Genomic DNA, 14,480 nt, shown 5'->3' on the forward strand with positions numbered 1-14,480 from the left:
CTGAGCTGTCCCGCAGAACCGAGCCCCAGTTATAACTTCCCAAACAGCATACCCTTTATTAACTGCCTTCCCTTCTCTCCCACTTCCTTACTCTCCTGCTGGTCATTCTAACATTTTCAGAGCAACATTCCTCCAAGGACCCACCCTATTCGCTCAGCTGTCAGTGTGCTAATACATGAACCAAAAATACACTACAGCTGAGTAGATGCTTAAGTCAAAGAGATTTCTCTGCATGTGAAAACTCTGAGTCATTTGTGGAGACTATCTGAAGGCTGAAGAGGATTTTGACCCAGCAGGGAAAAAGGTACCACAATTGATTAGCAATGGCTGCTGTGGGCAGGGGAGGTGACAAGTGGTGACCTGTTTGGCATGCCTAGGCATTACCTAAGGATTGTCAGCCGGATCTCAAAGCCTGGGGAATAATCCTCATAGTGGATGATCTTGGCAAAGATTATTGGGGTGATAAAATTGGCCAGTGTGATCACAATGGAAGGCAGGTACAGAATCAACAGGTTCTCTCCAAAAACCATCTTGTCAATTTCCTATGAAGATAACAAAACTGGTCAGGAGTACAATAAATTGCATCACAAATGAACTGACCTTAAGAGAACACAACTATACATGTGTCAAGTCATGATGCTCAACACCTTAAACTTACACAGTTGCTGAAAGTCAATCATATCTCATTAAACTGTAAGGGGGAAAAACACCCAAATACATTTAGCAAATGAAACAAAACATTTTTTCATTCAACATGGCACCTAAAACTAAGCAATCTTCTTCCTTGGGTGTTCAAACAGAGGAACCATGATCTAGTACCATACTGAAAGAAAAACAAGCTCTACTGGGTTTATTAAGGTGAAATATTAAAAAACCCATGCATTCTGGATCAATGGGTGATTTACAGCATTTTCAAGGCTGTAATTTTATTTTTATCCCAGATAGCCATATATGTCACCAAAATTCTATTATTACGAAAGGAGAGAATGGCTACTCCAGGTCAATTAGCACTACAGCCTTGAACATGCTGTAAATTACCCACTGATACACAATCTATCTCCCTAGGTAAATGGCTACCTATTTGACTGAATTTTGGCCAAAGGGATATAAGTAGAAGTTTTCAGTGCAACCTCCATGTGCTGCCCCCCATCGCCTTCACTTCCTCCCCACTGGCTGGTGGGCCACCCTGTGCCATAAGGAAGGCCACATCCTAAGGAAGGCAGAGCTACAAGACCCTTGACAGCTGATTTCATGAAGCAGAGCCACTAGACCAACTAGGATTTTTTAAACCACTGTTATTTTAGGTAAACTGAGGCCCCTTAACCTAGTTATTAAAGTAGTACAGTTGGGGCTTAAATCCAGGCAGTCCAGCCTAGACTTGAATACCGTAAATTCCAGGAGGAGTAGGTACCCCAAACAGTCTATTTTGGATGCTTTTTTCCCTACTGAAAATAAAAAATTGGTCAGTCTGATTTTAGGTTTTTTGTCATATCAGCCAAACGTATATTCCCATATGTAAAACAGAACGATGATAGTTATCTCCCTTGCAGGTTTGCAATACACTTAGCATACATAACGCCCTACCGGAGTAAAAGTTAAATTGACTTGCACGGAGCACTTACTTTTTTCATGTGTTCTTGAGAGAATATAGTTGCTTTGTAGATTGCATAAAAGCATGCTGCTAAAACGGCCAGCACAATACAGTTCAAAAATAGTCTCAAAGAGTAAATTCGTATCGTTTCTTCCGAGGTCCTTTCTGCTATTTTTTGCCGTATTCTTTCCTCCTCCAGATCTGCCTGAGAATCAAAGAAAACTCATTTGTGAGCACTGGGATGAAGGGATATTTAGGGGTGGAAAATGTGACTCATTGTCATACCCTTCCTCTCCATCTTTACAGTTTCCTTAAATACTCATCTCCCCCAGGATATCCTCTCAGACCAAGCCCAACCAGTTTCCAAGTCTACTAAAAGCTTAAGTGAAGGCAGAACCTCCTATTAAGATTGCAATTAGATTTTGCAATATATGTGAAAACTGAACTATAACCCATTTAGGACATTATCTAATGTAGTAATTATGCAGTAGGCATTGTGGGGCTTCCCTGGTAGCTCAGCTGGTAAAGAATTCAGTTGCAATGCAGGAACCCTTGGTTCAATTCTTGAGTCAGGAGGATCCCCTAGAGGAGAGCATGGCAACTCACTCCAGTATTCTTGTCTGGAATATCCCCATGGACAGAGAAGCCTGGTGGGCTTCAGGTCATGGGCTCACATGGAGTCAGACCCAATTGAGTGACTAAACAGCCCAGCAGGCATTATTTCTTTAAACAAAGAATACACCTGGTTTGATTGCTTCCATCTCATTGTTGTTAATCTTTTGATATCATCTGTCTCTCCTCCTTTTGGGGCAGGTTTGACAAAGATGATATTTGTTACTCCTTTTATCCTGATTAATTTGGAACTTCTGTATTTTCATAGTCTCTGCATCCACCTTATCATCATAGCATTCACAGTTCTATTTGTCCTGTCTTACGCTCTGTTTCTCCTGGTTTATGACAGGTTCTCATCAAGCGGAAAAATAACAGTACAAACCAACAAGGACCTACTGTGTATAACACATGGAACTCTACTCAGTATTCTGTGATCATCTACATTAGAAAATAATCTAAAAGAGAATGAACATAAGTGTATGTAATAACTGAATCACATTGCTGTTCATCTGAAACTAACACAACTTTGTAAATCAACTATACTCCAAAAACATTTTTAAAAAAAGAATCAGTTTTCTTCAACTAGGATTAAAATAAGTTTCCTAAATTTAAAAAAAAAAATGTTCTGAGAAGGGAAGATACCATCTCTTTGCCCAGCTCCAGTTCACCAGCTTTATGCTTGGAGCTAAAGTGATCAACCTCAGGGAGTAGTTCTTCAAAAAGCTCTTGAAAACCTCACAGGGGAAGGTACCTAAGCAGGACAGCCCGGCCCCCACTAGCTCCTCTGCAGGCTGCAACCCCAGCTCCCACCAAGAGAGAGCTGAGCAGCACTCACCCGGAGCTCATAGCGCAGGCTGCTGTGCTTCAGGTCCGCCATGCTGCGGTTGGTGATGCAGAAGTCCCAGCCGGCAAAGATCTTGTTGCAGTAACTCTGGAAGTGCTCCTCACTCCGGATCAGGTTGATTTTGAACCCTTCCACCGACCTGACCCCAAAACATGATTATCCATTTTATTACAACAACAAAACACAGGCCTGTGGACTGGCTTTGCCTAAAATTAAAAGGATATACACGTGACTGCACCTTCCACCGATTTTGACATGCATGGCCCAGCTCTGGACCATTCTAAATACGGAGCAGACAACCAGGCATCTCAGTGTTGAAAATCGGTCCCTTTATCCATTCAATGACCTTTTTCCACAGCTGGAATATAATCCGAACTCAACATACCCTTGAGTCCTATAGGATTCTGCATGGCACCATCTTTCCTCCCAGAAAGCCACTCTGCTGTAATGACAATAGCTTTTTTCTTTTCCATAAACACCAAACCTCTCCTGCAGCCTCAGGGCCTTTGCACTTGCAAAGGTCTCTCTGCCCTCCCCTCTTCCTATGGCTGCCTTCTTATTCCCTGTTGTTTCACTCCAATACCCCTTTCTTCCATAGATTCCCCCACTATCTCATCTAAAGTGTGGTTTCTGACTTCAAGTCAGTCTCTTTACTTTCCCTGACAGCAATAACCTAACCTACAATCATGTTATTCAATGTGTTCACTGTGTTTGTAAGTCCTTATCCTGACTAAATTTTAAATTCCTTGAAGACAAGTACCCTGGCTGTCTTGCTACCTTTATATCCAGAGGGCCTGGATATAAATATAACCACTATCCATCTGATAAATAAATGCATGAATAAATGCCTTAAACAGTAAAATAACCAAATATTTAGTGAGCACCTGCTCAAGTCAGACACAACTCTGTTGCACAAGTTCATAATCAATACTCATTCAAATGCTTTTCTGGAAAACATACTCTGACACTTGATATAGCAATAAAAACATCAAATGCCACACACTCTGTAGACAAACCAGGGTATTTTTAGGATTGGCTACTGAGTTGTGAACACAAATAGAAGTGGAAGGAATTATAGCAATCAGTCATTCTGCCAAAGGTTCATAGCAAGGCATTTATGCCAGAACCAGCTGGGCTGCTTTTCCAAAATGTAGACTCCCAGGTGATTCCATATCCTGAGATTTTTAATTCAGTATGTCTCATGTCGGGGGGTGCATCCAGAATTATGCTACTTGTAAAGCTCCATGGTGATTCTGAGGTCCCACTCCAGTTGAATGGTCTGATTTAGACCAAACCTACATTTTACAGATGAGAAAACTAAGATCTAGAGAAGGGAAAAATTATTTCCTAGGTCCAGAGGGCTAGAGGCAGAACTGGGGCTAGTTGAGTGGTGACGATGATGGTGATAATGATTTTAATTTTAAATGTCTACAAGGTGCCAAGCCCAGTGCTAAGTTCTTTACCTGCCCTGTTTCAGTTAATCCTCCCAACAACCCTTCTAGGTCTGTGCATTTCACAGATGAAGAAAATGAGGTCCAAAGAGGTGGAGTGACATTTGAACCTTGGTCTCTGGACCCCAAGTCCACTCTCTTTGCTACCCTAAAGCACTTCCTCCTCCCTGGGGAGGCCGCTCCCCATCACATCACAGGCATCCTCTCTGCAGGCCTTACCATGAAACAATCAAGGCCATTAGGTGAAAGAGCTCAATCAAGACCCGCAGGTGGATTCACTGTTCAGCTAATAAAGCTTCTTCTTCAGGGCCCCTTCCAAGGCCCCAGAAGCACCTCTAGCAACACATTCATGAGGTCTTTTTATTTTTTATAACATGCAAAAGATATTCCCATGCTCTTTGTCTTACAGAGGTTCCCTCCATATTGTCTACACAGAAGGTCCATAAAACTTGGGTGTGCCCCTACCACAAGCACAAACAGCAAAGCCAGAGCCCCAGTCAACCAACATTTCTTACCCAAGCATCTTTCCGCCCTCAAGATGAGCAGAATGACCGCTCTTTCCTGTCAGTGTGCTGTCTGTCTGGTGGGGGATAGACACACATCAGATCATTTCCATCTCATAGATTCTGACTCAGGACACAAGTACCTAGTGGGCTCTGGGGTTTTCTCTGTGGTGGTGATCCCTGGTCTCCATGGAGGACGAACTCAGACTTTACCAGCCTGGTCTCTTCTACATCTGTAATAAGGAGCTTCACAGCCCCATGGCTTATAGCACTGCCTGGCTTTATAGGGACAATGAAGTGGGTAAGAGAGGCGTTCATCCAAGCTTCCCACTTGCACTGGAGACAGTAAGCCGCCCATCAGGAATGCGTGGCTCTCCTTCCATAGCGTAGCACAAGTGCTGGGAAGTGGCTTCCAGGCAAGGACAACATTTCTCAGCCTTCCCTGCAGTGAGCTGTGATCACGTGACTAAGCTATACTGATGGAATGTGAGTGAAGTCCATCACTCTCAGGCTGAGCCCAGAAACACCTTCCGTGTGATTCTCCTCCAAGGTCGTTTTCCCTTCCAGCCCTCCAGAGGAACAGGAAAGCCACACGTGCAGACGATGGCTAAACTTCAGTCAGCCTGAGCTCTGGCAGGACTGAGAAGGAGTCTTCTACACTAACCTGCGCCCACTAAGAACTTCACGTAAAGATGTTCACGTGTAACTTTCATCGTGTTGGGCCACTGTACTTTCGGGGACAGTTGTTTGTTAAAGTAACTTAAAATAATTAATATTCCTCATTTTTCTTGGAATTGACATCTCCCACTAAAATATCTGTCCACCATGGGAAATGCCATAATCACATATGACCCTAACCCACTGGCCACAACTGAAGGGTCAGGACTGGGTGCCTGAAGGAAGCAGAGCCAATGAGTTCCTTCAGAGGATTTCTGAGCTTGTGACCCTGGGACTCCACACAAGGAAGCTGCCACCAGCAGAATCAGAGATGCAGGAGCCCGTGCTTTGAGTTGTTTTGAATCCATCCTTGTCCTTCCTATAATCTGGAGTTTCCTCTCTTCCTTGGTTCTCTCAGCCACTCACTACCCCTTTAACCCAGTTAGTCAGAGTTGGGATTCTGCTACTTGCAACCCAATAGAGACCTGTTAGCATACACACCAGATCAAAGATAATGCTGGGGGAATGTATTCAACAGTGATTGACTGAAAACTCCAGGCTGCTACTCCAGCTCCCAAATGCTGCCTCCATTTCCTCCAGGTCTCCACAGCCTCCAGCACATTGACAAATCTTTTTTTCCATAAAGCCCACCCTTGGATTCTTCTCATCCTTTGGGCAATGGCTCCCAGAGTCCACAGATCTCCAAGAGACTCCAACCATCAAGAGTAATTCAAAAAGAACACAATGACAAGATAAACTGTACCTTTTCACTATCCAAACAAGGCTCAGAGCCAGGTAGGCAATTGTGCTTAACAAATAAGCCAGAGGCAGATCATAGGTGAAATTCTGAAATTTCACCCCATCAATGGTGTAATGTCCATAAAAGAGGTAGGTATCCTCCAGGAAACCCTGAAATAAAGCCAAGGGCATGAGGTCAGATTGGTGAACTGACTGCAGGAAACCAGGAAACCAGTCTCCACCTCAAGGAATTCACATTCCAGTGTCATTGTTCATCCCTGAATTCCCAGAGACTGGAAAAATTCCAGATCTGTAGCAACATGGATACAACTAGAGATTATCAAACTAAGTGAAGTCAGAAAGTCAAATACCACATGATATCACTTATATGTGGGAGTCTAAAATACGACACAAATAGAAACAGAATCATGAATATAGAGAACAAACTGGTAGTCAAAGATGAGGACGTTGGGAGTGAGCATATGTAAGCTTTTATATAAATAATGGATAAACAAGCTCTGTGCTGTACAGTAGGAGTATATTAGAAAAAAAATAATGTACTGGACTTCCCTGGTGGTCTAGTTCTTAAGACTCCGCACTTTCAACACAGGAGGCATGGGTTCAATCCCTGGTCAGGGAACTAAGATCTCACGTGCCATACAATGTGATAAAAAAAAAGATATATATACATATTTATACAAACATACATATAACTGAATCACTTTGGTGCACAACAGTAATTAACAACACTGTAAATCAACTAATATTTCAATTTTTTAAAATTAATTTTAAAATTTAGACCAATTAAAAAAAATTCCAGAAGTATATAGCTGCTCAATTAGGGTTTGGGAAATAAAGCACAGATAAAGTCTGAGCATTGAAAATACATAGGGGTACAATCCAAAAATGAAATTAAGGAAACAATCCCATGTGCAATAACAGCAAAAAAAATAACATCCTTAGGAACAGATTTAACAAATCAAGTATAAACCTTAGATTCTTAAAACCATAAAACATTGTTTTAAAAATTAAACAAGAGCTAAGTAAATGGGAAAACATCCCTTGTCCATGGATCATGAGATCCATGGCAACTCTCCCCAAACTGGTCTACAGAATCAACACATCACTATTGGAATCCCAGCTGGCTTCTATGAGAAACTGCTAAGATAATCCTAAAATTCATATAGAATTGCAGGGGTCTCAGAATAGCCAAAATAATCTTGAATGAGAAAAATAAAGTTGTAAGACTAACATATCCCAATTTCAAAACTTACAACAAAACAACGCTAACCAAAACAATGTGATACTAGGGTAAGAATAGATGTCTAGGTAAATGGAATAGAACTGAGTCCAAAAATGAAACCCATACATCCGTGGTCAGCTGATTTTTGATAAGGGGAAAAAGAGACACTGCTGAGACAACAGGGTGTGCACGCACACTTGGTTGCTCAGTCGTGTCCAACTCTTTGCAATCTGCCAGGCTCCTCTCTGGATAGCCACATGCAAAAAATAAAATAAAGCGGAGCCCCTACCTTACCCTATCTATAAATTTTCACCTAAAATAGACCAAAGGCCTAAATGTAAAAACTAAAGCTATAAAACTCTTAGAAGAGGATAGAGAGTTAAATCCACATGATTTTGAATCTGGCAATGGATTATTAGATATGACACCAAAAGCACAAGCGATAACAGAGAAAAGAAACTGGACTTCATAAAAAATAAAAAACTTTTGTGCTTCTAAGGACACTATCAAGAAAGTGAGATGACAATCCAGAGAAGGGGAGAAAATATTTATAAATCATATACATGATAAAGTATTTGTATCTATAATATTTGGAGAAGGAAAGGGCAACCCACTCCAGTATTCTTGCCTGGAAAATTCTATGGACAGAGGAGCCTGGAGGGCTACAGTCCATGGGGTGGCAAAGAGTCAGATATGACTGAGTGACTGAGAACCGCACATCTAGAAGATTGAGAAAAACTCTTATAACTCAACAGTAAAAACATAGATAATCCAATTAAAACTAAAAAAAAGAATCCAAACAGACATTTATTCTAAGAAGATACACAAAAGACCAATAAGCACATGAAAAGATGATCAACATTATTCATTAGAGAAATGCAAATCAAACCACAAAGAAATTCTACCACACACAAATTAGGGTGACTATAATCAAAAGGCCAGGTAACAGCGAGTGCTGGCAAGGATGTAGGAGACACATCAGACTTATTCAGTGCTAGTGAGGATGGAAAGCATACAGCCACTGTGGAAAAGTTTGGCAGTCCCTCAAAAAGTTAAACATCTGACCCGGTGATTTCCACTCCTCAAAGAAGTGAAAAGATGTGTGCACACAAAATCTTGAACATGAATATTTTTAGCGTCATTATTCATAATAGACAAAAGGTGAAAGCCATCCTGATGTCCATTATGACTGTATAAACAAAACGCAGTATTTCCACACGACGTACTCTTACTTGGCCACAACAAGGAATCAAAGACTGACAGAAGCTCCAACGTGCATGAACTTTAAAAATATGCCAAGAAGTTAGAGACAAAAGATCTTGTATTATACGATTCCACTTACAAGAAATGTCATGGATAAGCATTTCATAGAGACAGAAGGTAGATTAATGGTTGCTTAGCATTGATTAGCGGAATTGGTAGGTGATAATGGGTACAGGTTTCTTTTTGAGGTGATAAAAATATTCTAAAATTGATTGCGGTAATGGCTGCATAACTCTATGAATATACCAAAAACCAGTGAATTGTACACTTTAAATGGGTGAATTGTACAATATGTGACTTGTACCTCAATAAAGCTATTATCAGAGAAAAATGAAACAAAACAATGCCCCCCCTCTCCAAGCCCAAAGGAACCCTATGAGAAAATACAGCAGAGAAAAGTCCACGACTCTTACGGTGGGAATAAATGAGTTCACCTCAGACTCCTCCTTGAATAGCAAGGATAGAACATTCTAGGAGAGTGAAGAAGGAAATATACAGAGAAGAGAAATAGTATACATAGCAAATAGATGTTCACTACAGTATTGTTTAGAAAGGGGAAAATGGAAACAATCTGAATGTTCATCAATCAGGGACTGGCTAGATCATGAAAAATCCATACTGTAGTATATTAAGAAGCCCATATAAGTGCATAGGAAAGGTGGAGAAAGCGCTGAACCATGGTGTGAAGGGATTAGTGGTCTCTGGGAAGAAGTAATTTTATTTTTCACTCATTAAGTCTTATATTTCTGATGAAAACCATGTATTCTTATACTGAATAGTTAAGTAAATTTTTAATAGGAAAATAAAAGATGGAGAAACACAAGACTCCATATTTTTTTGTAACTGGGGCATACAGGCCATAAAACTTGCCCAACTACACAAAGCCTGTCTTTATTGCCCTGGGTTGGTATCAGGACTGTCCTCAGTCAAGTAGCGTAACAGGACAAAGGTCCACTGGGCCCGGAAAACAATTTCTCTGGTGTGATCATGAGCTTGGCTCAATTGTTTTCAGCAAAGGCAAGCCACTGCTTAATCTCTGTGGCCAGCTCCCTCCTGGGCCTATTTAAATTTAAATTTACATGTGACATGATAAAGGTTATTAGCTAAAACTACTGTAGTCATCATATTATAATACGTGAATGTATCAAAAGATTGTACATTCTCAAGTGTATATAACACTATATGTCAATCAGATCTCAGTTTTTAAAAAACACACACAAAAGATGTAAGAATGCTACTTACTTGCTGTGTTGAAAACTGTGTTTTTTAGTGACGAAATGCGACAGGCATACTCTACTACATTAGTCAAGATTTTAAAACCACAGGACAAAAGATGGTTGTCAACGCGCTACATGCTCAATATGCTCAGAATACTTTTATTTTAGTCAATGCATGGGATGTCAATTCTGTAATGCATGTAGAAAAGTGTTTAAAAGTCAGCGTGAGAGAAGTCTGTAAGACTGCTACAGACTTGAAACACACATGGAGAAATGAATCCCAGTATTTCCACGAGTGGATGTGACAGTCGTTTTGTAATATATATAGAAATGTTAAAAAAACATTGTAAGAAATATGTTCAAGTAGCATTTGCTTACTACATAGAACATCCTGTAGCAGGAGTAGGTGCTCTGCTCATTCCATAAACATGAACAGAAGTGTTTAAAAACACATGAAAACTATGTGTAAATCTGCAACTTGCTTGCATAGGTGAGAACCGTGACATCACAGGGAATGTACGTGATGGCCATTCGGTAATGTGTGTTGAATGGTTTTTAAAACACCTATTGAAAACAAATAAATTGAAATTGAAATGAACAATAAAATTGAAATTCAATTTCTTGGTCACAGTAGCCACGTAACTCAAGTACTTAAGAGTGAGTGGCTGCTGAATTTCACAGCATAGATTCAGAACATTCTCATCACTATAGAAACTTCGTTCTTTGGGGCAGGGCTATTTTTCATCATGCATAATTTACTGAATATTTATGATCAAGTGCATCTAAGTCTTCTATAAAATCTTTTCTATGATGAAGATGATCACGGTGTGCAGAGCTCCACAAGGAGAAACTTCACTTATGGGATATGACCAAACCAAATGGGGCTAACCGCAGTTCTGGGATGTGATCTCACCAGCATTTACCTCGGGTGAGTCACTGACTTGCCTCTCTCCTTGTATAGTTTGCAAGTTTGAGTTTTCCAATTTGCACAGTGGACATTTTAACACCCACCTGACAATTCCTCTCAGTTGTTCTAAGGAGAACATGATAGCAGAGATGTAAGAACCACTTTTTCAAAATTGAACACAGTGGGCAAATTCGAAGCTTTCTATTTGTTAATTTAGAAATGTTCGATGACATGGCATTTTAATACCAGTAACCTTCAGAAAGATATTTTAATATAGTTGTGTTTTCCATGGGGTTGCAAAAGACAACGACAATTACATATTGTCCACTTAGTGACTAAACAACAGTTTTAAAAAACATGTAAAGAAGTGGTTCTCAACCTGGGGCAATTCCGTGCCCCAGGAAACATCTGGGAACGTCTGGAGACATGTTTGGTTGTCACAGCTGTGGGGCTGCTACTGGCACTGAGTGGAAGGAAGGCAGGATGCTGTAATGCCCCCCAGGGCACAGGACAGGCCTGTAATATAGGAGTATGAGGTCCAAGGCTGAGTAACCCTAGTCCAGAAGGCAGAGACAGCCACTTTTCGTGGGCACTCTTATTTGCTGAAAAAAAGTGGGATTAAAAAAATGAAAGCACACACAAAAAATCATTTTTTAGAGTCAAGAATAAAAAGAAAAGAAAATCTTTGGAACTATCATAGGAAGGATGACATTAATTCCATTTCAGAGCATCAGAGTTAACATGGGATTAATAGTCTTTCAGGGCTTCCCTAGTAGTTCAGATGGTAAAGAATCTGCCTGCAATGCAGGAGACCTGGGTTTGATCCCTGCGTTGGGAAGATTCCCTGGAGGAGGGCATGGCAAGCCACTCCAGTACTCTTGCCTGGAGAATCCCCATGGACAGAGAAGCCTGGTGGGCTATCGTTCACGGGTCACAGAGTCGGACACAACTGAGCGACTAAGCACACATCTCAATAGTCTTTTAAGAGATTTCATGGGGCATATCTGTGTGTGCACAGTTGTGTGTGCGTGTGCGTGGATGTTGTGCATGTGTGCACCACACATGCTTGTGTGTGTAATTTCTGGGCAGAGGAGTCATAGCTTTCATCCAGGTGGTCTAGGACTACAAAATGTTAAGGTTTTTCAGCATCAGAGAAGTTAAACACATTCTATCTGGGTTTATATTCACTGAAGCTTCTGTCTATAGGGGATCTCAGATTTTGTGACAGGTCAATAAGAAGGTGGCAGGCATTAGGCAAAAGCCAAGGGTTGAAAGTGACAAAGCACTTTTCCTGTATATGCAGGGGTGGATGAACTTCATCCTTGCCGATAAGGTCCCTGCAAATACTACTTTTATACCCAATACTTGTGTCAACACTCATGTTTGACTCTCACTGCAGACATTCAGAAACCTATTTCAGTACTGAGGATCCAAATCCAGAATTATGTTAAATACTTACAGTGCCAGAAAGTAAGTCTATGATATAACTGTAAAAGTAAATGAGTCCAGAACTACTTATTGGATACACTGTGCATTGAATATCTGTAAAACACAAAAACAAGAACATCAGTGGAAACAGCCTCAGTCTTTAGAACCTTATCATAATTTGTGTATAAATGCATGTATATGTAGTCATATACAGTTACGTATAGCTGTGTTTATGAATCTATTTGCAACCCAAACCCCAGTGCAGCAAGTACAGTACCATTCTCCCCTTTCACTATTCTAAGTATCTAGGGATATACGTTTCTCTATTCATTTTGTATAAGGGTCTAATACAGTACAAGTTTTCTGACTATATTGGTATTTTATGTTTTGGAGTTCATGTTTGCACATGTTTTAGAAGATGTGGCTGATATAATTATTATTGCATTTTAAGCGTATCCAATTTTAAAAGATATCTAAATTAACAAGCTGTTTCACTCTAAAAAAAACCACATATTTACCTATGTAAAACTGATCAAGAAATTTTAGTGAACACCAATTTTAGTGACACTACGTTGTGCTTGATCAACCAATTCACTTCCTTTGTATCAGTCAGCTATTGCTGTGTAATAAATAGCCCCAAGTCTCAATGACTTAACCTCCAAAAATTTATTTTCTCCTTCATGGTCTGCAGTTTGAGAACATGAAGCTCATTCAGGATAAGCCAGGATGGATACCAGGCTCCCAGATACATGGAGGTCTTCTCTGTATGACTCCACTCAGCGGACAGACTCGAGATGCAATGGCTATCTGGGGGGTGCTCTCTTCATGACTCTTCTTATAAGGCAGGCCAACCACATAAAGCCATTTCAAGCTAAAATTCCACTGGACAAAACAAGTCACATAGCCACGTGCAATATCAGTGTGGTCAGAAAGTATTCTCAGCCCACAGTGGGAGGCTCTCCAAGTCACAATTACAGGAGAGTGAAAAACTGGGGAAAATAATCCAATCTATTACCCCTTCTCTGGGCCTTAGTTTCCCCTTTGTTAAAATAAGAGAGTTGAACCAGTTTCTCCAAGGCCAATCCCAGCTTTTCTATTTTATAATTCTAATGTGAGTGCTTATTTATTCATCCAACAAACACTTCTTAGTTACTATGCATCAGGTAGATGTTGGAGATAAAATGATGAGTAAGTAGAAGTTACTGCCTTTGAAAAGCTTACCATCTAGCAGGAGAAAAAGCAAGTGGGAGTCAGCTATATGTAAGGTACTCAAATGCTTTATGAACACAGTATTAGAGGTAAAGAGGAGGGAGACAGTCACTCTGTTTGGGAGCAGAGTCAGGAAGATGGAATGAGATGGCTGCTTCTCTGCCGTCACCCTGTCCCCAAGGGCCAAATTTGGCCAGTGGCCTCTTTTTGTCAGTACTGTGTTATCAGAACACAGCCAAGCTCATTCAGGACATCTATCCATGGTCATTTTTGTGCCATCATGGCAGCACTGAGTAGTTGCAACAGAGACCGTATGGCCTACCAATCCTGAAATATTGACTATCTGGCCCTTCCCAGGAAGTGTGCGCACCAGCCACACTAGGCTTCTCACGGCTCCAACATGCTGAGTCATTCTCATCTCTGAACCGCTGCAGCTGCTGTTCGTCTGCATGAAGATGCTTCCCCAAGTTCTCCAGTGGAAGCCTTCTCCTTGTCCTGCTGGGCTCACTTGTCTTCACAGAGGGCTCAGGGGACCCCTCCAGCGTCCTGGTGTCCAGCCTCTCAGTACCCTATCCTTTCCCCTCCCCACAGGCAAATTCATCCTTCACATGCCTCGTCATGCGATCCCTTCCTAACCCCCATCCTTTGCTAGAGGGCACTACATGGACTCAGGTGTGGTAGCTCCTGCCAGGACCTGAATTAGGGGCTGGCACACAGCAGGTACTCAATAAACACTGAAAGAATGAAAAGGGAAGGAAGGTAAGAAAAGGAAGAGAAGGACTTCTGATTCTTTCCTGAAGGCACAAAGTCTAGTAGG

The 14,480-nt window shown here is 41.0% G+C and overlaps 1 protein-coding gene across 2 annotated transcripts in view; it reads right to left on the reverse strand.

Moving 5' to 3' along the window:
* Window positions 1–14,480, reverse strand: part of TMC7 (transmembrane channel like 7) — a 58,202-nt gene that overhangs the window by 20,126 nt on the left and 23,596 nt on the right. For both annotated transcript variants that reach the window (XM_060405887.1, XM_004020800.6), the window contains exons 5-9: window positions 12,486–12,568; window positions 6,422–6,567; window positions 3,039–3,186; window positions 1,623–1,796; window positions 385–542 (exon numbers count right to left, since the gene is read on the reverse strand). In XM_060405887.1, the coding sequence (XP_060261870.1) occupies window positions 385–542; window positions 1,623–1,796; window positions 3,039–3,186; window positions 6,422–6,567; window positions 12,486–12,568 (709 nt within the window). The remainder of the gene's footprint in view (window positions 1–384; window positions 543–1,622; window positions 1,797–3,038; window positions 3,187–6,421; window positions 6,568–12,485; window positions 12,569–14,480) is intronic.

This window comes from Ovis aries, chromosome 24 (assembly GCF_016772045.2).
Source record: "Ovis aries strain OAR_USU_Benz2616 breed Rambouillet chromosome 24, ARS-UI_Ramb_v3.0, whole genome shotgun sequence".
Classification (NCBI taxonomy): domain Eukaryota; kingdom Metazoa; phylum Chordata; class Mammalia; order Artiodactyla; family Bovidae; genus Ovis; species Ovis aries.